The following is a 23,073-nucleotide window of genomic DNA, read 5'->3' on the forward strand; positions in this document are numbered from 1 at the left end:
TCTTAGAAGGCAAAAGACAAACAGAATCACAGAAAGAAAACTGCTTACCCTTCTGTTTCCCCTCCATCTCCACATCCTCCAAGAGTACAGAAGGTTATTTTTTGCAATAGAACTTTCTCTTTTTTGCAGGAGAAAGGGGAAAAAAAGCAAATGCAGCAAGAAATATATTTTTCTTGAGTTTAAAATGAGTTCTTGGGCCTTTTAGAAATTGCCAGAAAAATCACACTAATAAATAATGGCAGGTTTAAATGGTAAGTTCTGCACCACATTTCCAAAAGTCCTTAGCTCTCAGGTTGCTCACATCAGACCTGCCGCAGTGGCAGTGTGTGGGCTCCTGTTGGACAACAAGAAAACATGTCCTTGTCTCATTTTAGTGAGGAGGCAGAGGGCTCTGTCCACTCTGGAGCACAGATTGGGCTGCATGTCTATACTTACTTTCTTGAGATTAGTGCTCTTGATCCTACATTTCAGATTTGAGATCGCCAGCATGTCCTGCTCAGTTTCCATGGTCAACTTGACACAACCAAGAGTTACCTAGAAAGGTAGAGGAAGGTCTCACCTGAGGCTTTATTCAGATCAGCCTGCCTGGTGGACACAGGGCAATCCAGAAGGAGCCATATGGAACAAGCTTGTACGTAGTATTCTTCCCTAGTCTCTGTTTCAGTGTCTGCCTCCAGATTCTTGCTTCAGCTTCTGCCCTGATTTCTCTCAGTGATGGACTGTAACCTAGAAGTATACGCCAAGGAACCCTTTCTTCCCTAACCTGATTTTGGTGATGGTGTTTTATCACAGCAACAGAAATCAAGTTGGAACATGGCCCATCTTGGCAGTAAAGTTTTCTGAAGTAAGCGGTTTTCTTCTTTCTCTCCTTTTCCTTTTTATCTTTTCTTCTCTCCTTCTCTTTTTACTTTTCCTCCTCTCTAAAAATCCCAGGAATGGTCACAACTTCCAACATTCAGGTAAACTAAACAAGTTAAAAATATTGATGATGAGGACACTATCTTCTGTCATCCTAACTGGTATGATTTATAGGGTAATCAGCTGGAACGTGGAAATTATGAACTAGAAATCCAAGGAGTAAAACCAGAGTGAATTCACCAGAGTAAAACCAGGTGAATCAGGCAGGCATCTGGGGGACATGGAGACCAGTCACACGGGGGTCATACCGGGGGTCAGAGTCTCCATTGTGTTCAGGCTGTTTGTTACCCATGGTAGCCAAAAACAATCAGGAGAATGGAAATCCTGGACTACCTGCAGGTCAAGTGACTATCTAGGAAGGTGAAATGAAGTGTTTTAACTGTTTGGCACATGAAAAACTGTTGTCAGAGTTCCAGAATCCACCCCCACTGGCCAGACGAAGTCAAACTTCCTCCCCTCGTGTTCATCTGATGTAACCTTCCAGAGTTTTTCAGTAGCTTTGAGGCCTAGTGAAATTAAAGAAAAACCTCTATAAGATCACATGGACACCTAAGGCCTGGGGCAGAATGAAAATTGTGATGGTGAATACTAGGGAATAAAGAGACAATGCCACCCACATGCTAGGTAAGGACTCTACATTGAGGCCAGGTCATGAGTATATGTGATTAGCATAGGATGGGGGATGAAGGCATTCCACACCAAACCAAGACATATATCCTGGCTTCTGGTTACACATTTTTTATGACAAAGAGTAGCAGCTTAATATCCTCGAAGCCCTGCTCATGAAAGTAGCTGTTGGCCTAGGGAGATAGTTAAGTGGTTAAAGCACTTGATATGCAAGCAGAAGGACCAACATGTGGGTCGCTAAAATACACAGAAAGTCCAGGTGTGTGATGGCATACTTGTAACTCTGACACTCAGAAGGTTCTAGAACTCTCAGAAACAATCTGGAACAAGCGGGCTAGCCAGAGTTAGTCATACAGTTGAGACCTTGCCTTGGTGAAGAAGATGAAGAATAGTTGAAGAAGACACCCATTGTCAACCACACCTATCAACACGTGTGACCCTATACATGTAAATGTGCATATACACATGTATACATCATACATGCATGTACATGAAAGAAAAAAGCATAGATGTTAACACCTCTTCCATTTTCTAAAATCAAATCCGGGGAAATACAATTCCTCCTTATCTCTGGGCAGGGTGAAGGAACATTCTCTTCATTTAGGGAAATTCTCAAAGGTGGAGAACTGGATGTTGAATGTGGAACGTTACTACCTTAGGTGTTCGTCCATGTACTGACCCCTCTTGTCTACCCAATGGCCCCTCAGTTCTTGGAATTATTTCCCAAATAAATGACGGACCTAAGATCTGCAACTAAAGAAAATAGACCAGACCAGGCATCATCTCTGAAATACTGTCACAGGTCTGCTTTTCTGAGAGATGACAAAGCTTATCCAATTAAGGTGTGTGAAGCTGTGAGCTGGACTGAAGGAAACCATCCCCAGAGTGGATGGGACAAGAACATCAAGCTGAATGGTAGCAAAGCTTAGATTAGGGCTCCAGTCAGGTCTTGAGGGAAGACAGAAGCCTTTGAAGTCTATCTTTGTCTGTGCAACTGAGCCCTGAGTCCAGGAAAACCAAAAGGTTTCTTATACTTTGATGACATCAGGAATCAGCAGAGCTTTGTGCCAATGATCTAGCAGGTATCATTCCCTGTTGCTTCCTTGAATAAAGCACCCAGCAATCTTCCATGCTGTTGTCTTTAAGAACAATAACCAGTCAGCACTGCTCAGAAAAGCAAGAGTGCTCTGAACTTATCCCTGCAATGCCTAGCAGCTGATAGTATAACAATCGTGCATATTTAGATACGATGAAGCCTGGCTCTGCCAGTCACACACAACAGGGTGACAGAAAGCTACGTAACTGCCCCATCCAACTAACATTCTGACTTTCTATTTCATTTCCTGATCTAAATCCATGTCATCTTGTCTCTGACATGGACCCTCTAATTTAGGAGTTAGAACTTTCCCCTTTGTGTTTGGTAGCAATCCATGTCCCCTGTACAGGTTGGTTACCATGTTAATTACCATGATTTACTAATTAAGGTGATTTATTAAGGTGATTTATCAGTTACTGGAAAGGCTATCTTTCTATACTCCAAGGTAATAAGATTAGACTTTAACTAGACAGCCCAACCTTTTGATTCTTGAAATCTCCTAAACTCAAGACAAACAACTTAATAACAAATCTTGGAGGGAGAAAAGCAACAACAAACACACAAAACCCTAGTTCTTGGCATAGCTTTATAATTGGATACAATCTTATTTTATCTCCTTTGGTATTTTGATCAACTAGAGGAGGTTAAACATTTCTATTAAAGATGTTTTTGAAATGAGAGTTGTTGACACCTAAACACATGGCACAAATCATCCTGATACTTTTTATAATCTTAAATTTTAGAGCTTTTTAGTTGAATACACACTTAGAAATGGTTTCTATCTAAAAAGAAACCAACAACAAAACTCTTAAATCTGTATTCTTATCATGTCCCCTATCTCTTGTTATCCAAATGCTTGACAGCTTGTTCAGCACCTGAGTGACAGTTCCTCACAGCACAGGAACTGGCCCCACTCACCTCTCAAATCTCTGAGAATTCTGTAATCTCCTCTAAGAGATAAGCATTGTTGAGAAGGTTAGCCAATTTCCTGGAGATTAGCAATTTCTATGGTGTCCTGTTGTAGCCTGATACATGACAACTCTTCACTGATTTTCTTGAAAAACCTTTATTTCATCGCTATATTATATCAAAATCACTATAATCACATTCTGAACAACTATGACTTTGCATGTAGGAAAAACTGGCTCACATGTGTGGTATAGTATTCCAGATCAACTGAGGTGTTCTATCATCTACCAGTAACAGATGAGATACCTGTTAACATGATTCCCAACTAAGAAGTTTAATTTCTTTTGAAATACAATAAAAGTTCCAGCCTTCAATTGAGAGGTGGACATCCACTCTACAATTAGAAAGTAAAATATTAACTGGCAAATAGGATAAGGCAGATTAAGAAAAATAAATCTTAGACATTTTCTTAGAATTTCAAATACATGAGCACATGCACATACACAGAAAGACACACACAATTTATCTACTCATCCGTCTGCCCCTCTGTCCACCTGTCTACCTATCTACCTACCTATCCAGACAATCCAAGGGCTTGAAAATGCTGTCCATCTGTGAATAAATGCCTGTGTTCCTATGTCCTAGAAAGGCCCAGTAAAGTATCCATAGAAAACTTTTGAAATATCTAACACACGGAGACAGGTCACAGGGACGCACCCCCGGAGGCCACTGTTCTATTTGGAGAGAACACACAGAAGCAGTTGGGATCTGTGGTAAGGCTTAACCTTACATTTGACAAGTTACTTGCCTGCAATTTTGGGGGTGGGGGTGGGAATTGCTTTAAACTTCTAGCAGTTGCAAACCAAAGCAAATGCTCTGACAAAACCAAGGGAACCTTGAAGGGAACCTAAAGGCTGACTACCAAGAAAATATGGCTTAGACACAGAGAATGAAAGATGGTAGCAGGTGACTCCAGCAGTCTGGGAGACAAGGGTCTCTCAGCCTTTTAAGTCTCCATTCCTTCAATTGTCAAACAGCAGCTTTCGTGATTTTGCATCCTGCATGGCTCTAACAATGGATGTGAATCCTAGCAGTTCACAGGAGAGCAGAGAATGTTCTTTTCAGGAAGGAACCAGGGACCGGAAGCTGTTTTACAGAGGTAAGGCTGACAGTTTCCTTCAATTTAAGAGATACTAAATGGGGGATACTCATAATGTCCTTTTCAGGCTGTCCCAGATAAAAGACCTGCCTGAAGCTCAGAGCAAACAGTGGAAGAAAGGCAGGTACCCAGCTGCTGCAGAGTCGAATGAGTGTGATATTTAGATGTAAAGAAGACCTCCAGATGAACCCAAGCAAGGAGCTGCTCTGAACACACCTGGGTCCACTAATCAGTTCAACCCCCTTCCTAAGTCATTCTAATTTGATTTTTTTTTCTATGTTCTGCTAAGGGTCCCCAGAAGCCAAGTGCTACAGAGGGCTCTAGGGCAGGACTTGAGCTACTTCCAACTCTAGCTCTACACACTCTATCTACTTGGCTAGGTAGAGCAGTGTCTTGGGCAAAAACTTGGTTTTGAGGCAAAGGGCAGGAATCTATACATGAAAGCTGTATAGATCCAAGGAACCACTAGGGGATTAGCAATGTCGACTCCCCAGAGAGAAAAAGTCTGGGTTTGGGAGAGCTGAAGCACCGTGAATTTTCCCTTGTTTTGAAGGGGGGGGGGGGACGGTGTCACACAGACAAGACAACCTCTGATCCTCTTTTTTTGGCAAATTTTCTAGTTCCTTCTCTATAAAATCTGTAACGAAAACACGCCCACTCGAGCTTGATTTTCCCCAACGTTTGAAATGTAGATTGTCTTCGTAGGCGGCTCTACTAGGGCTCTCTTCGACCTACTCCAAGCCACCAGTCTGCCCCACCCCCAAGGCGTCACCGCCCCAGTTTCCTTCCAACAGCAACTACCACGGGGCCACCCGCAGTGCACCTACAGCGGTGTTGGTCGGAGCTACAGGCTGAGTCCCAGTGTACAGGCTTTATGCCGGTCGCTGTCTTTATTCCTTCTGCTGGTCAGGACTTGGGGCTTTCTCTGGACCTACAGTGTGAGCTCTTCTGAACCTCAAGTCGATCTGGAACCTGGGAGGCCTTTTAGGACCAAGGGAAGCCATAGTTTCCACAGTCGGAGGCTAATTCTTGTCCTCCTAGTCCTCAGTGGCAGTCCCCCTTCCCCCACCTCAGTCTCTCAACGTTTCCAGACACCGGTCCCTAGCCACCGCCAGCCACTATCACTGGCGAGGGCACAGTTGGCCTGGAGCAAAGTTGGTGGCCACCTTCGCGCGCTGCCGTTCTCTCTCTTCCTCTTCCTCCTGGCCACCTTCCCCCGGGGCCCGCGGCCGCCTCCTCCTGCACACAAGTCGCCAGGCTCCGCGAGACCAAAGAGTGGAACCGCACATCCCGGGTCACCCCTCGTTCAGCCCTCGCCCTTTGTGCTCCTAGGGGCCAAGAGGACCGGACTCTGGAAGGGTGGCGCCGCAGCTCTGTGTTCGGCTCTCGGGAACCGTGTGGTCGGGGCAGCCCGGGGCGCTGGCAGTGATCCAGAGAGGGGAGCGGCGGGGGAAGCGGCGCGCAGGGGAGGGCAGAGGCGGAGAGCCACGAGCCCAGGAGCAGAGGCGGGCTCCGCACCGCCCCGCGCCCCGCACGCTCCCCGGCTCTCGAGACGCGCGGGCGGCCGCCTGGGCGCACCAGCCGGGTCACCTTGTCCCGGAGGTAAGTCCCGAGCACCAGAGCTGCGCGGGAGGACCCCGGGCCACCGGAGTGGGCGGGGGCGGCGGGAGCAGGAGGATGCCCTGGCGCAGGCGGGCGTCCTGCTCCGCCTCGCAGCGCGCAGACCAGGCGGCGGTGGCTGTGTGCCGGCCGCGGTAAGTCCTGAGGGGTCGCTGTGGCCGGACCGGGGAGACACAGTGTAGCCCCGAGGGAGGGGAGATGGCGCCTGGAGGGGAAGATGCAGAGAGGACAGGAACTGGTACTATCGGCCCAGGCTGCAACTTGGCACCTAGCCACCTTGGGTACCCAGGCGGCGTGAAGGGGCTGCTGTGAGACGTCGGTTAGAGCTAGTGAGTCTGTGTCCTGAGTTCGGCGGAGCCAGGCTGTCCGGGGCCAGGCCGGGGTACGGGGACACCGAACAGTCCCTGGAGCTACCTTGCTGGGTCCAAGAGGGGCTGGCGAGCAAGGCATCCGCGGAGGTGGCACTGAGTGATGTCCACATGGGACAGGAAAGGAAAGGGCCGGGGGGAAAAGAGAATGTAGAGTTCCGGAGCATCTGGATTGGGGTGGGTGGGTGGATGCGTGGGGGCACAGTCGGTTACCTGGGCGGAGGACAGGACTTCTAGAACCCTCTACCTCCAGCCAAGACAAGACCGGCTTTTATGAGCTGTCCGGCCCCTGGCAGCGCGACAGTCTGCAGCCTCCGAGCCGCCAGTCCTGGCGCCGAGATGGGCGCAAGCAGATGCGATAAAGGGGTTCACATTCTAATTTTGTTATTCCTGGGCGTGATTTCTACACTTCATTCATGTCCTCTGTAAATACCGGAGAGAGAGTGGACCATCCATGGAGTTGGACACTTTCCTTAAGAAAAGGCTATGGGCATTTGCCTGTTTTGTTGGACCCTAGCAGTGTGGTGGAGGAACCCTCAGTGGAGCTTTGGGCAAGTAAGGAAAGGATCGCTTGGTTTTACTAAAGGACCACAAGAAGAGGTCCTCTGGCACTCCTCATTTTCTGTGGGGTCTTCTGGCACAGAAGCGCAGGCACGCGGTACCTCAGACTTAAGGTGCGCACCACACTCCTGCGGTGTAAGATGTGGAGGTGGCGCCTCTGCGCTGCGGGCAAGAACTCGGTTGTCTGTGCCTTTCATAGTCTCACCAGGGCTTTTGGTGCAGCAAACGGTGGTCTCAGTTTAGCCGTTTGAGGGATGAAGGGGATGGACTAATACCGAGGGGCTGTTTTTCTGTTCAGAATCAGGCAGAGGGACATGCGTCTGTGCGGCCCTCTTCAGCAGAGCTGCGAGGTGGAAACTGTCAGGCTGCGAACTGCGCAGACCTGCAGCTTGAGCGGTGTGTGTGGGGAGACGGGGGTGGGGGGTTTGGGAGTGGGGGGTGGGGGGAGGTTACCGCCTCCTAACATATCTCAGAGCCTGCCAACTTTTCTTTGTCAAGATGTCTGCAGCTCGGGATGCTTGCAGAGAAGTGGCTTGGCTTCCGAGAGGGGAAAAAAAGAGGTCCCGAAGGAAGTGTCTGTAGTCTGGTGTCAGTTTGGAGGAGGGGAGAAGCTGAGGGGAATTTTCAGAGAAGTTGCTTATGCCTTTGATCGTCCTTTCGAAGTTTTAGACCACAGGTGCAGGGCCTGTGGATGTGTGAGGTAGCATCTTTCCAGTGCTTCCTTTCCACGAGCCTACAAAACCTTTAGCCTTTCGCTGGGGCAAACTTGGCTCTGATCCGGTGCCCTTCTCACTCTGCCCCACTGCCTGCCCCTTCAGAGAGGACTCATCCTAAATTAGTTGGCCCTTTCCAGTAAGAGAGTACTGTGGTATCAGGGGAGAGGGAGTGGGGAAGCATTTCAAACTTTTCTACTACAGAAATTTTCAATGATACAGAAAAGTGCCCTTGGCCTCCTCTCCTTGTTCCTTAGAGTCCTGGAGGCCTTGTTTGGAAAAGACTTCAAAATCCATCTCCAAAAGGATGACTGAGGGGAGGAATATGCTAGCTTGATTCGGTTATTCCACATTATACAAATACATCGTAGCATCATTTTGTGTCTGTAGGCCTATACAATTATGAATGTGTATACAGTATCCAATAAAGCAAATTTATTGGTTAAAATAATAAATATATTGCTGTTAAATTGTATTTTAAAATGAGCTAGAAAAGTAATATGTTTACAAATGGACTTTTCATATGTGCTTCATTTTGGTTTTAACTTTAAAAAGAAAAAAAATTAATTTCTAGCTGACTTTACCTGTCTGCACATGGTCCTGTCTCTGAGAATGATGGTAGTTCACTGCGAGTTGGCCTGGCCATCATAAATAATTGCTGTGTGCTTTGTTTCTGTGCTGGATTGGATCCCAGAGCCTCACCGAAAATGCTAAACACGGCTATACCACATTCTGGATCCAAACTATGACTGTTACTAATGATCTCAGGAGAACACAGATGATGTTCATACAAGGAAAGACATTCCTCTCCCATTTATATCATGGAGGGGGGGAGATAACCTGCTACTTTTATTGGAAGAACAGGGAAGGCCATGGCAGGAGGAAAGACAATTTCAATTGCTGAGGAAAACCGGCCTTTTAAATGTTCTATGTCTGTCTACCTCGGGTCTGAGCAAGATTTCAGTTGACTAGTTGCTTCAGGAAAAACAAAATAATTTTTTTTAAAGTGGTAAAATCTTTAAACCTCAATTTGTAAGTTATAAGCAATGAATTTCTGCCTCATTTAACGTTGACGTAGAAGGGCTGCAATGGACTGAACTTGGCCTTCATATTCACCTCCTCAAGTGAGTCTTATTTGCTAGGAAGCATTTGCTTATGTAAATTTTCTCCCTGAGATGTCATGTCTGCTGTTGTAGTTGGCAAGGCTCACTGAGACCACTGCATGCTCCAGGGGTTCATTAGGAAACCTTCCGTGGGCATTCCTGTCTCACTTAGGAGGGGTGCCATGCCTGCTGGGATTTGGCACCCAGTGTGATCTCGCTCCTGTAGAGAGGTGTGCCACACACCAGAGAGGCTAGGAGAGTAAACAGGAGGAACGGCTTCCCTGGCAGAGCTCCTTAGTACACCTCTAAATTTTCTCTGAGATAAAAGCTATTCCTAAAAAAAATGTCAATGGTGTTCCTGGAGTTTGGTAGACTTTGAAATACCTTTATGAAGAGCACTGTACAGAGGGATCCTTAGTTATCCTTTTGTAAGTGATCACTGCCGTGTAAGTGAGGACTTTCATCATGTCCTCTCATATAAAACTTTGGTGTTTTTGTTTTGTGCCTGTGGAGGCCTGTACATCTCACTTTGTTCCTATCGAGTCCCACTGCCTGTTGGAGAATGCAGATCCCCCAACCTGTGGTTTGAACAGATACTACATTTTTAGAAACACTACGGGATGGAAAGATAGGGTGTCTACTTGTCAGAATCAGCTGGTAGGAGCAAATGAGATTGCATTGGAATGTTACATGGGACTGTTTTGCAGAAATGTGCTCACGTGAGATGTTTTGAGGTTATAGCTTGTGACCTAGTTACACTGTCCTGGGGACATTGAGGCACAATGTCAAAAAGGTGAAAGTATTCCAAACATTGAAGGCAGGCTGACTAGTCTCTTATTTATGCTACCAGAATTGCAAAATGAAGATCAGCTGGTAGTTTTAGATATGATTCTTTTAAAAGCATTCTCTGTGCAAGACTCTTGCATGTTTCCAATTATTGCTGAGAGTTTGAAAATCTGTTTTAAAGAGGGTCAGGAGCAACTGAGCATCACTCTGCGGCCCAGTTCCTTCGTCACTGTTTCTTACAACCAGATTGTGTGCTAGGGGCAAAAGGAAGAGTCGCCCTTCTTTTTCCTGGTTGCCACTCTCTCCCTGTAGACCTTTCAGGAAGGCCTGTGAAATGGTCATTGTTTCCAACTTAGGGCTTTACTGCAGGAGCTTTGAACTATCTTAGAAAAATCTCTTAACTTTTATGAGATTCTGTTGCTTTCAACCACATTATTCTCAGGATTTTGAAAACAAAATGGTTACAATGGTCACTGTTTGCTAAAGGAAAGAAGCTGTAGGTAATGAATGTGTTTGAGTCTTGTCTCACTCAGTGTCCTATTGCTTTGAAGAGACACCATGGCCATGACATCTCTTAATAAAGCATTTTATTGGGGCTTGCTTACACTTTCAGAGGTTTTGTCCATTATTAGCATGACGGGAAACATGGCCACATGCAGTCATGGTGCTGGAGCAGTTGAGAATTCTACACCCAGACCCTCAGGCAGCAGGAAGGAATAGTCTTGCAACTGGGCCTGGCTTGACCTTCTTAAACCTCAAAGCCTGCCCGCAGTGACATACTTCCTCAAACAAGGCCAATAGCTACTGATCCTTTCAAATTTCAGCACTCCCTAAGCATTCAAATATAAGAGCCTATTGAAGCCATTCTTATTCAAACCACCAATAAGTCCTAACTGAATGTAGTCACAGGCTAGCTGAGAAAACAGAATGGGCTTGCCCTTGCTGTATCTGCATCTTAAAACTATTGGTTGGCCTGGGTCTCAGGAGGACAGGGTACACATCTCAATGAGGGCAGGCCAGCTCTCCCACAGGAATATGTGAGACACATGTCAGCAGTCCTATCTGTTAACAATTTCCAGAGACCGTGGAGAAGAACCACATGAACAATAATAGCATCTGTGTAGTTACCTTAACTAAAAGTGGATTAGTGTCACATTATAAGATAAGCTATCATAAAGAACATTCTTACCAGAAGCCAGCTACCCTGTGGGACACATGGTGATTTATGCTGTGTATGTCACTAAGTCTGAATCATCTTAAGCTTCCAGGGGACAAAGAATCTATTAAATTGTAAATAAAGTAAAACAAGGTACTAAAGAAAACAACAAATGAGCTTGGGGATTGGAAGAATGGCTAGAGTCAAATTATCACACACATGTGGGAGATAAGAATAAAAGCCAGTTCTGTATCCTCCTATAATCAGTCTTACCCAAGAGGCTGAAGCAGGGGCCTGGGAATTTCAAGGCCTACTTAGGCTTACCTGGAATGCTTATGGGCAACCTGGGCAACTTATCAAGGGCCCATCTCAAATGAAAAAAAAAAAATGAACTGAGGATATAGCTCAGTGTCAGAGTACTTGTCTAGTGACCACAGGCCCTAGAATCACTCCCCAGCACCACAAAACAAGCGGGAAGCACAAAGATAGCTTTGGAACCTCATTTACATAAAAACAATGTGCAGAGTCCAGTTAGTATTGCTCTAAGGAGTAGCATTTTGCTGCTGGAGTTCAAACGTGTTTAATGTGAATACTTTGTTGGCTTTTAGTTCCTAGCTGGGCTTCAATTATATTATAGAGCACTTTGGGGATGTGACTCAGAGAAAGAAAACTCAGATAGAGCCTAAGATCCATCTTTTAGAAAAGTATTACTGTTGAAATTCACATTTTGAACAATGACGCTATCCAGTCTGATTCTGTCATTTGACCTCTTTGAGCTGCCATTCAGATGTGTCTCTACCTGCTTTCCCCCTTTTTCTTGGTCCAGAATTATTTATATCTAAAGCACAAACATGTTTCAAACACTTAGAACCACTAAGGTTACATTCCACTGCCTTAACTTTAAACACACTTCAGAAGGCAGGATGCAGTGTTCTCACCTCCAACACATTTGGGATTCAGCCTTCTCCCTTAGGAAATTAAAGCAGTGGATGTTATATAAACCGATTCTCCCGGGGTGCCTATGATATGCATTTAAACATATTCCTATGAGCATGGCCGTCACCTGGTGTTAATGACTATGAGCTGGAGCAGGTTTGAAATAAGTGGGTTTATGTCTCAAGATCAATTCAGGGACAGAATTGGGACTAGAACCACGTTGAGAGGGGATCTACTAAGTCAAGCTTTAGTAGATTTCTAGGATACCCAACTCATCCAAAGACAGACTGGCACCAGCCCCACACTTAATGACTTGCAGAGTCTAAAAATGCATTTAGTAAGATGCAGACGTTTCTACACCCACCTTCACCTCCAAAATCTGAGTTTCAGCCTGTCTCCCTTACATGTTCTTCCTGAGAAACCCTGTTTCTACTAGTTATACACACCATGGAATACTGGTGCAGGGGCTCAGTGTGCGGAGAAGAGGGGAGACTTCACGGAAGAACAGTAGCCATGTGGGATGTCTGGAGATGGATCCAGCAGGGTCTTGCTAGAGCTTGCAACTCAGACATTCCTAGATAGACTTCAGAACTGTTTATCTGCTCTGCATGACTCATAAAAGTTCCCTGAATGCACAGTAACTGCACGAGGATCTGTAGGCCATGTTCGACCTGGACCCCAGCCTTGATTTGTCCCTATCTGATCATGTCTTTCCCCTGCTCCCATTTCTTTCTTTCCCCTTACACGGAACCAGGATCTGGTTGGTTAGTGTTCAAACTACCCCCTACTCAACCCCCAGGTATTCAGATCAGTTATTTCACTGCTTTGATATAATATCGTTCTCTAAATTCCTTGACAGAGATAGATTTTTATTTAAAGCTTGCTTTAAAGACAGGAAAATAATCGGATTTATTGTTTCTGAGTCAACTCTCTCCCTTTCATTTACATTATGACCCTGCTCTGTGTGTGTACATGTTTGTGCATGTGGAAATGTGAGAATGTGTGTGTGTGCAGATGTGACTTCTCTGACAGCAAGGGCTATGTGGCCTATAGTGCAGCTGCCACCAAGGGGCTCAGAACCAGAACATCCTGGGCCCCAAGTCACCTTCTTTGATCCCTTTGTCCAGGCCCTGTTGTGTAATGCTCACTGGCACCATTGCTAATCTGACTGCTCCTAGTGACTAGTACCTTGGCTGTGAAAAAGAGCCCCAGTTGTGTTTTACAGTATTGCAGCTTTTTCCAGATCCACAGGGAGAAAATGTATTTGTGGACTCAGAGCACGTAGAATGCTGTAGCTCCCTTTCTTGTTGCTGATTCTCCAGGTACCTTTTTGAGAACTGCACACTCCAGGATCCTGAATTACTGAGCCTGTCTCCATTCTACATTTCAACAGCTGTCCTAATTGATGTGCATCACCTACCCACATGGCCAGGGACACAGGAAACGCTGGTGCAGATATGACTGGGGCTCTCTGACCTCTCTCCATCAGTGCTTAGCCACGACCCAGCCTCCAGCATTCTCGTCTTTGTTAGAACAGGAGTGTTTTCAAGTGTGCAGGTTTTCTGTGGCCTCACGACTCCATTTGGCAAAGTTTAAATTGTGATACTTGCCCCCTACCTTATTGGTTGGCCATTTTTTTTCCTGCATTAGAAGGTTCCTGTGCAATCCATTGACGCTTTGCCCTCACTCCATCCTCAACAGAATTCTGCACTTTCCAGTTAGGATCCCCCACAGAGTTACTCAGGTACAGTGAGACCTGAGCATTACACAAAACAGGGCCTGGACAAAGGGATCAAAGAAGGTGACTTGAAGCCCAGGATATTCTGTTCTGAGCCCCTTGGTGGCAGCTGCACTACAGGCCACATAGCCCTTGCTGTCAAAGAAGGCATATCTGCACACACACATTCTCACACTTCCACATGCACAAACATGTACACACACAGAAAGGGGTCAGAATGTAAATGGAAGGGAGAGAGAGGAACCAGAGGCATAGATAGTGCTAGCTGGGATACTCAGTATAAACTGTAAGTTGGCCCATTATATCCCTGCCTGCTTGCCTTTCCTTGTTTTGTCCTCTAGCTATTTCAGTGACCTGCAGAGGCTTGCCTAACTAAGGATTACATGCTACAACCAATTTAAGGCTTATCTTTTCCAGGCTTGAACAGACATACTGCCTGGCAGGTAGGATCCTAGTATTTCAGTAACTGTTATGTCTGCCCTTCCAGCATCAGGACTCAGGAGTGAGTAATAGGTTAAGGGAAATTAGTTTATTCCTTAACTGGTAGCAGTCACCTCTTCTTAGCTATCAGGGCTCCTCTGTTGCCTTGGATACTCAGATGTACAATGTAGATCCTTCCATCTAGCCCAAAGGCCTACCCACAGCACCATCCTGTAGGAAGTCCTGCCTCCCACCCTGGATGCCATAGCCTTAGCCTTTACATAATTATGGCTAGCTTCATCTCTGACAGACATTTCAAACAAGGACCTAGGATTCCCTGTTGTCCCTAGGGAGAGATCAGTCCTACCTCTTTATACATTGTTCTCCATCTGAGATCTGTGTCTGTCCTCTGGATGAGGGCTGAGGCAGCTGTGCAGTCAAGAATGTGTGTGAAGGAACTTCATGATTGGCAATGTCAAAGAACTGGAACAGAAATAAGTGGTAGTGTGGAGAAGATGGAGGGGTGAGTGGTGCCATGGCAGGGGCATGGTGAGCCTTGACAGACTGCATAACAAGTGTCTTCTTCTTTCTCAGACCTACAGTGTCCTGGGAATTGTTTAGGTGTACCGGTGACAGAGGGCTAGGTTTGGGATAACCAAGGCCTCTGGGAGACGTTAGCACTTCAACAGAAACTGAGCTTCATAAGGAGCATTGTCCTGAAAGAACTGGTAGAGAGCTGTGTGCTGGTCGATGATGGTGGGTCTCAGTCACTGCTGCAAGGTTGAGGATCTTCCAGACTCCAAGTGTTTCTGACCTCATTTTCTAAACTTTACGGTTTGGGGATTTGTACTTGGGCTGGGATGGAAATACTAGTCTTTTAGTTCAACTCCTTACTTCACAGATGGATAGCTATCCCTGAAGACATTTGCATGAGTTCTTTTGACTTCTAGACAAGATAGTGGATTTAGGAAATGCAGGCATATCTGAATGCAGGGGCCAGGTCAAAGCCTGTGTGGCTTGTGTGCATCATGCTATGAGTGTTGGCACAGAAAAACTGACACCAGCTTCAACTCTTAGATCCTTATTGCTAGTGATGTCTCTCCCTGGCCAGATGGTAGCACCAAGGAGGGAAAAAGGGAGGAGTGAACAAAAGGGGAGGGGAGATATGAAGTGTGCCTCTGACTCCATTTGGTTTTCACGGCACACTCTAGAGATGCCCCTGTTTCCACACTTGGACACTTGGCATGACCAAGAGCGCCAGAGAGTGCCAATCTGTTGTCCAGCCTTATGTTGCCAGAGTAGGGTACTGTGGCGGAGGCCCATCTTTAGAGCATGCTTGCTTTTGTGCCTGTCTACAAAGGCCATGTTATCTCCCCTGCCATGGCTGGCTGCCCAGGCCTCCTGATATTGCTGGAACTTACTGTAACTTTTAGGACAGTCATGCACACCATGCGAAAGGCAAAGAGATTCCCATTTTTCTATCTACCACATGCGAAACCCCTAGTGAAGCAAAGCATGCTTAGGTTACTTCTCTCTCTGTGCAGTTCAGATGGCTTTCCTAGGGTACAATGCCTACAGCAAGTCTGCAAGTGAGACCTGAGGTATAGGCAGGGCATGACTCAGGTATACAAGGGTACAGGAGAGCAGCAATCACCTGCGAAAATCCAGGCAGCCAGAGGGGAGCTTCTTATTGCCACCAATGCCATAGGCCCCAGAACAACTTGAACTAAATAGGTTCCCCTTGTTCTTGTGTTGCTTGTGACATTCCTCTTTTTCCAGAGGATGGAAATGTTTTGCTTTGTTTTGTTTTGCTTTGCTTTTTGGTGCTTGCTTGCTTTCTCTGTCTGTCTGCTCCTCCCTCCCTCCCTCCTCTGCATATACTGCCCAGAAATACTGGACTTCCCAGAAGTGGCACTCAGAGGCTTATATATTTCAGAAATACATTTTAGTGAGTTGGAATCTGTTCAGTGGTCTTCAAGCCAGCACCTTTGTGTGTTTGTGGGGAGTGGGGTGGGGGGCCAGGGGGAGTCACGCATGAGCCTGACTATTTCTGAAGGACCAGATCAAAGGGTGAGAGGACTATGGCGGTTGCCTTTACAACCTCGCATGATCAAATCCCTGGCAGAAACAACATAAGTGAAGGTTTTATTTTGATTTACCAGCTAAGAGTTTTCAGTTCATAGGCTTTGTCTCCATTTATTCTGAGCCCACAATAAGGAACACTTACTTACTTTTGGTTTTTCTAGACAGGGTTTCTCTGTGTAACCTTGGCTATCCTAGAACTCGCTATCTAGACCAGGCTGGCCTCGAACTCGGAAATCTGCCTGCCTCTGCCTCCCAAGTGCTGGGATTAAAGGCAAAGGAAGTCATTTGCTGTGACTTACCTTTTCCATTTAAATACCACCCCCTAAAGCTTCCATGAATTTCTAAAGTAGGTCTCTATCTGGGGGCTGAGGTTAAACATATAAGCTGGTGCAATTGTTTCATACTCAGACCATGATAAGAGTTCCTAACCATGCTGCCTAGTGGCATTACTGTTGATTTTGATTTTCAGATTTTCCTTACTTTACAATGGAATTCTACCCTGAGAGGCCAATCCTATGATGAAATATGGTAAGTTTAAACTGCACTGAATATACCTGTATGTTGCTTTCCTGTTGCTGTGGTAAAATACCATAATCAGAAGCAACCTATAGGTTTATGAGTTTGTTTGGGTATGAGTCCGTCATGGTAAGGAGGCACAGTAGCAAGTAGTAGGCAAGAGATGGCAGAAGTAGGAAGCTAAGCACTCATGTCTTGAATTGTAAGCATTAGCTGAGAAAGGAAAGCGGAATAGAATGAGGCCATATAATCTCAAAGCCTACCCCAGTGGTGTTCTTCCTCCAGCAAGGCTGCACCACCTAAAGCACACCAAACAGCGCCACCAAATGGAGATCAAGTGCTTAATACCTAAGGCCACAAGGAATAGTCTTGTTTAAATCACCACTGTGGGCTGGAGAGGTGGCTCAGTAGTTAAGAGCACCAACTGCTCTTCCTAAGATCCTGAGTTCAAATCCCAGCAACCACATAGTGGCTCACAACCATCTGTAATGAGATCTAACACCCTCTTCTGGTGTGTCTGAAAACAGCACCCATCCTGCCGAGCATCTAAATGGTTTAGCAACACACGTGTTGAATTCGCAGGTGGTTTCCCCTTGGCACTGCAGGATTCTCAGTGGCTACAGCTCTCTGCCCTGGACAGCAAGGTGAAAAGAACCAGACTCAAGAGCACCAGACCGGATAAGAAACAAATTCAAATTCCAGAACTGTAATCTTTGCTGAATAATGATCACGTTGCGCCACCGCAGAGTTAGGAAATCTGAAGTGGAGCCACCATAAGTCAGAGGTCACTATGGAGACATGTGGCTCACAGCTGACCTTTCTGTCCTAAGACAGTGCCCCAGGCTCAGCCTCCAGTTCGTCGTGTGGAGCATTTCTCAGCAGGAACATTCTCTGCAGGTTCCCTGCCACCCACCAGCTGCCTTCCCACTTCCTACTTCCCCTGGCAGGAGTACTCAGAAATGCACTGCCCACTCCCAAAGGCTTTGTCTCCCCTCTTTTCTTGGCCTAACTACTCACCCTAGCTTCCTAGGCTCCCCTCTTTACTGGACACATCTGGACCTACCTCTAACCATCCTTTCATAGTAGCTTCCTGCAGTTCCTTCTACCAGTCATCTGGAGGTTAGGATTGTTCAAGAACAAGTTGGCTAAAATGCTGCCCGTGGCTGTCTTACCAGCTTTCCCTGGGCATCTGAATCTAGCCACGTAGGACAGAGCACCTAAACAGGAATATGAAGCTGTTGAAACAGTAGCTGGAGGCCCTCTAGTCTCATCAGTACTTACTGCTAATCCCAAAACATGGGTTTCCTCTAGTCATTGTCATGCACATGTATGTTTGTGCGCATGTGCGCGTACCCATCCACGCATGCAAACATGCTATGTGTTCATCTTTTTTCTTCTTTTTTTTTTTTTTTTTTTTTTGGTTTTTCGAGACAGGGTTTCTCTGTACTGTCCTGGCTGTCCTGGAACTCACTCTGTAGACCAGGCTGGCCTCAAACTCAGAAATCCACCTGTCTCTGCCTCCCAAGTGCTAGAATTAAAGGTGTGCACCACCACCACCCGGCCTATGTGTTCATCTTTATCTCCAGCTTTTTCTAGATTCTTCTTGGTAACTTTATTCAGAGCTCAGCTTGGCTATCCTTGTTATCCTGGTGGTACACTCTTCTCAAGTTCAATGTCTTCAATTTTGGTGAACTCTGGCATTACTAGAAGCACGAAAGATGAGATATTAAGAATTCATGTTGACAAAATGTGCTTGAGATCCAGAGTGCAAGCTGTGTAGATTTTGTCATGGAGTAAGAGAACAGAAAGCCTCCATGGTCATGGGCTAACACTACTTTCTCCATGGTGATTGATAGGCTAGAGGCTGCATAATTAGAATGTCAGTGTTCATTGCCTTTTGAGCATGATGGTGTAAGGCACAAATTCCTGAGAGAATTATGAGGCTTCAATGCTAAACATTTCTTAAGTGAAGAATTATCCTACCAGATAATAAAATCAAGTGGTAAAATTTACATTTACTGATCTCACATCCAGGCAAGTTTTAACAAGGATGTTCAGAAAGTGGAGCCATATATGTTAGTTTGTAAAGTCTGGCAGCCACTGTGAAAAAGACAGTAGAGGCACCAGGGAAGACTGAATAGCATTACCCTGTGATCCAGCAATCTTATTTCACAGTATAAGTCCAAGATAAAAGCAAAATCTTGATATAGTTCATGCCCATGCTTATAGCCACTTTATTTACAAAAACTAAAATATGGGAGCAATCAGCAGATAAGTGAGTTAGTAAAGCATCATACATATGAAATGGAATATTACTCATCCCCTAAGAAGAAGGAGATTCTGATGTATGTTAAAGCCTGGATAAACGCTGACGACTTAAGTAAAATAAGCCAATCACAAAACTTACATACCAGTGGTCAGCCTATAGAAACCGAAAGAAGGATGCTGGTTGCTAGCAACTGGCAGGAAAGAAAAAATGGTGGGTTATTGTTTAGTGATTGTGGAGTTTCAGACTACAAAATGAAAAGCTTTCAGAGATCCCTTATAGAGTAACACAGTTACATTTAATTCTATTTGCACTATATAGTAGAAAATGGTTAAGAGGGGGAATGTCATGATAGTATGCTTTTTTGCCATAATAATTAATAATAATAATAACAACAACAACAATAATAATAATATAAAACTACATTTGAAACTTTTATGATCTTAGTTATTGGCAAATAGTTGACAGGCTGTGCAGATTATCTACTGCTGTGTTACAAACTTCCCACATCTCCATTCTCGTGGTTCACTGTGTAAGGATTTGAACAGAGGTCCATGGAGACCACTTATCACCCTCTGGGGCTTCCCAAATATCTGAGATTGGAGTGTGTTGGTTTGCGTTTACCTCAGAATTGGGCCAAGTATCTACATGTCTGATCACTGAGCGAGCTCCCAGCACAGTCCTGGTCAGTGGCAAGACTTTAAGCCAGCTCAGACTCAAGAAGAGGCAAATTGAACCCTTGAGAAAGTTTGCAATTATAATTTCAATCTATCATGAAAAAAAAGACAGATAAAGCACCCTAAAATATATTCCTGGGAGCCCAGTGCTGGGGAAGGCAGTATGGGGCCCTGGAAGAAGCATGGACCATGTAGTAAATATGCTACTTCGGTAAAATATGATTGCATCTCCCCTCACAGGATGACACTTTCTGAGGGCATATAACACAATAGTAGTTGGTATAAGATGTTCAGATGGTATAATTTAATGTGATTTGGGTTTTGCCAAAATAAAAAGAAAAACTACATTAGAAACTGTGTGATCTTGGGTATTAGGAAGTCATTTAACAGATTTTTCTTGTTTGTGTGTGTGTGTGTGTTTATTTGTGTTCTTGTTGTTGTTACCTAACACACTGTCACCCAAACTCTGAGCCTATAGATCTGCGGAGCAGGAATTTGAATAAGGTGCAAGGGGATAGAGTGTGTAGTCATGTAATTCAGTTTCTGAGGAGTACAGTAATTCCCATTACAATAATCTCTATATGAATATAAGAATTTATAAAAGTATGTAAAAAGAAGCGTGGATATGTCTAGCCTGTGGCTGAATACCTTAGCATTGATAAGTATGGAAACCGTTGATAATCTATGTTTGTATTGTATATTTTACATAAAGAACTGAAAGCTAGATTTAAAGCATACAATTAGTAGAAATCAACACTTGCAAGAAGTGAATAAAAGCCCTGTTTTAGTCATGCTGTTTGCCCTCCTCTGTGCCAGGATTCTCCTTACATCGTGTGCTTCACCCAGGCACATCTTATACTGTCTTCCCTCCCAAGAGAGCTGTTCTGGGTTCCCCAAGACGGCAGTCGGAAGGCATCCCTCTGCTCTCTGAGTGGGTGTGTGCCTTCTCTCTGTGGTGGCAGACTTGGCTCATGCCCCACAGCAGTGGAAGCACTTCTAGAACAGTTTGCTCACCCTGCCTTTCTGAGTGGTGTTAAAGCTCAGAGACACAGCTGAGAAGAGTGAGGAACACTCCATGCCTGGGGTGTAGGCTACCCTGTGCTGCCCTGAGTGCTCATGTGTTGATAAAGGTAATGCTGGGCCACTGGACTGACCCAGAAGTAGAATGCTGGGTCAAGAATCAGACCTATACATTGTGCTGGACAGAGGAAAGGGTCTAGGCTACCAGGCAGAAGAAATGGGGCCAAGTCAGAGTTTAGAGAGGCTGGATCATGTGAAATGTAGACTTTTGAGGTGGCTTTAGATTGTACTTTGTACTGCTGGTGTGATGCAGGTTTAAGGGACAGCACGAGAAACAAGTGAAGGCAGACAACCTTGTCATTCATATTTTCAACTGCTGCATCCAGATTGCCCCAGTCGTAGTATATCAACATCTTTGGAGGATCATCCTGGTCTTCTAGCACCAGTTGTATGTGAGCACTAACTATGGACATCTGGACCTGGGAAAGTGCAGGCTGGGGAAGCTGGGAGCCCTTCCATAATCTGTTTCCCGAGAGTACCCATGTTGACTCACCATTAGGTTACAGCATTCTACACCATAGCATAGTGTGGCAGCCTTCAGGTTGTAGGCTTCTTAAATGACAGCTTAGGGATCCAGCTCAAATATTCTGTTAGAGATACAGGTGATACAAACTCCTCTTACTTAGTCTCAGGAGTCACAAATACTACTGCTGGTACCCTCCTTCTGCTAACCAGAATCCCACCTAAGTAGACTCAACAGGAAGGAGCAGACACCTGTGCTTCTCCCAGAGAAGAGTGCCAAGCCCACAGATAGTATTAATGTGGGATAATGAAGGATAAAATTGTTCACCTTCAGATATATGATTAGACACCAGTACTAAACATAAAAATATTTGTGTATACAATAAGCCTTTAAGTCATACAAATTCTCACCAGAGGATTCATCTCTGTCCATTTTCAAAATTACATTAACTTTTCTTAGTCTTAATTTTTCTCTAATATCTTTAGTGTTTCCAGTTGTTCTTAAAAGCTCTGTCTAGAGTGTGATTCTGCACTTGAGTTCATAAGTTAGAAACTGGGACAGAGATGAATGGCACCAATTTTACATGCTGTACAGACACATTAGTCATGTGAAAGGTCTTGGAATTCTTCAATTTCATCACTCCTGAATGCTTTTAGTGAAATGATAGATGAGAAAGATGGGGAAAAGATTGGAAATGCCAGGTCATCATTGGTCTGGTGGCTTCTTCAGACTAATACAAGAATAGGTGTCAAGGCCAATTACGATCTACCATTTCTGATTTTTTTTTCTCTTTTCTTACTGCACTATAAAATCCTCCTTAAAGCATGAAAAACTGAAACAAGTATGTAAATATGGTACAAGTTGCTATCATAGAGCAAAAAATGACAGACAAACATGAGCACACATGATAGTGTTCAGAAGCTGAACAATCATCTGTCTTAGCCAGTCTGGAGGCAGAAGGTGCTGACTTAGTGCTCAGTGGAGTCAGTACTGTATCTCTATGAGCTCCTGACTTCCCTGTGGCTTCTTCTGCCCCAGATATCACATCTGAGGTCACAGAAAATAAGGAAGGTGGAAAGAATCTTCCAGGAGACTCCTTAGGTAGATCCATGGCTACCATTGATATTAAGAAAGTATGTAATGAACATAAGGATTTAACTTCTAGTTTTCTGGGGAAATTGAGCAAGGTGAAGGATCATTATTCTTCAATGCCATTCACCAGGAGACAGACTGGAGCAGAGGTTTCAGTCAAAGATGGATGTGTTTCAGGCAAAAATAGATGTGTTTGTAAACTTTAGAGAAACCAACTAGTGACAGGCTTAGGCAGAGCGTCAGGCAGACAGATAGTAGAGTGAAAGACCTCTGTGCTTGGGACAGTGCAGCTGATAAGCACCTGGATTGATATTCACTATCACCAGTGTCTGGACCACACATTGAGAGTACCCAGCTCCACAGTGGCTCTCATTTTGCTGTTTGATTCCTTTGGGATTATTTAAAAAGTAGCTCACCTTCTGTTGTTCAGAAATGCTTTAAGCATCTCACTTACAGCCAGCTTTCTGAGCTGGAAGCTTCTTCTTTGGTATGGGGTGTGAGATTGTGATACTTTTGAGGTCTAATGGGAACTTGTAAGCCTCTAGGGATGCCATTCTCTGCGATTAACACTGGTCTTCAGAGTGAATTCAGTCTCAGAATTCACTGAGTTAGTTCCAAAGGGAATGGATTGTTATAAAGCGTAAGTCTAGACACTCCAGGATCTCTTCTTTATTATGTGATCTCTTTCTCTTACAGGCACTCCCTCTGTAACATCATCATCCCTACCAGAGCTGAGCAAATGCCTGCTCCATTGGCTCTGCAATACTGTGATCTAATTAGATGT

The 23,073-nt window shown here is 45.0% G+C and overlaps 2 protein-coding genes across 5 annotated transcripts in view; one reads left to right on the forward strand and one right to left on the reverse strand.

Annotated features, from left to right (window-relative positions):
• Nucleotides 1-4,730: 4,730 nt before the first annotated feature.
• On the reverse strand, nt 4,731-7,024 carry LOC116091108 (translation initiation factor IF-2-like). Its single transcript, XM_031372173.1, has one exon. It carries the CDS (start codon nt 6,777-6,779, stop codon nt 5,811-5,813), a length of 969 nt encoding a protein of 322 aa, XP_031228033.1. The 5' UTR covers nt 6,780-7,024; the 3' UTR covers nt 4,731-5,810.
• Nucleotides 5,511-23,073, forward strand: part of Syndig1 (synapse differentiation inducing 1) — a 179,655-nt gene continuing 162,092 nt past the window's right edge. Inside the window, exons 1-2 of one of the 4 annotated variants that reach the window (XM_031372174.1) lie at nt 5,511-5,647; nt 6,042-6,311. The gene's annotated coding sequence lies outside the window, so the exon portion shown is untranslated. Of the gene's footprint in view, nt 5,648-6,041; nt 6,464-16,664; nt 16,724-23,073 lie in introns of those variants that run through there. The other 3 variants (XM_031372175.1, XM_031372176.1, XM_031372177.1) reach the window with 3 other exon arrangements.

The sequence above is a fragment of the Mastomys coucha genome, unplaced genomic scaffold (assembly GCF_008632895.1).
Source record: "Mastomys coucha isolate ucsf_1 unplaced genomic scaffold, UCSF_Mcou_1 pScaffold15, whole genome shotgun sequence".
Classification (NCBI taxonomy): Eukaryota; Metazoa; Chordata; class Mammalia; order Rodentia; family Muridae; genus Mastomys; species Mastomys coucha.

Excerpts from the sequence above, each read along its gene's own strand:
- LOC116091108 (XM_031372173.1), bottom strand. The coding sequence starts at position 6,779 with ATGCCTTGCTCGCCAGCCCCTCTTGGACCCAGCAAGGTAGCTCCAGGG.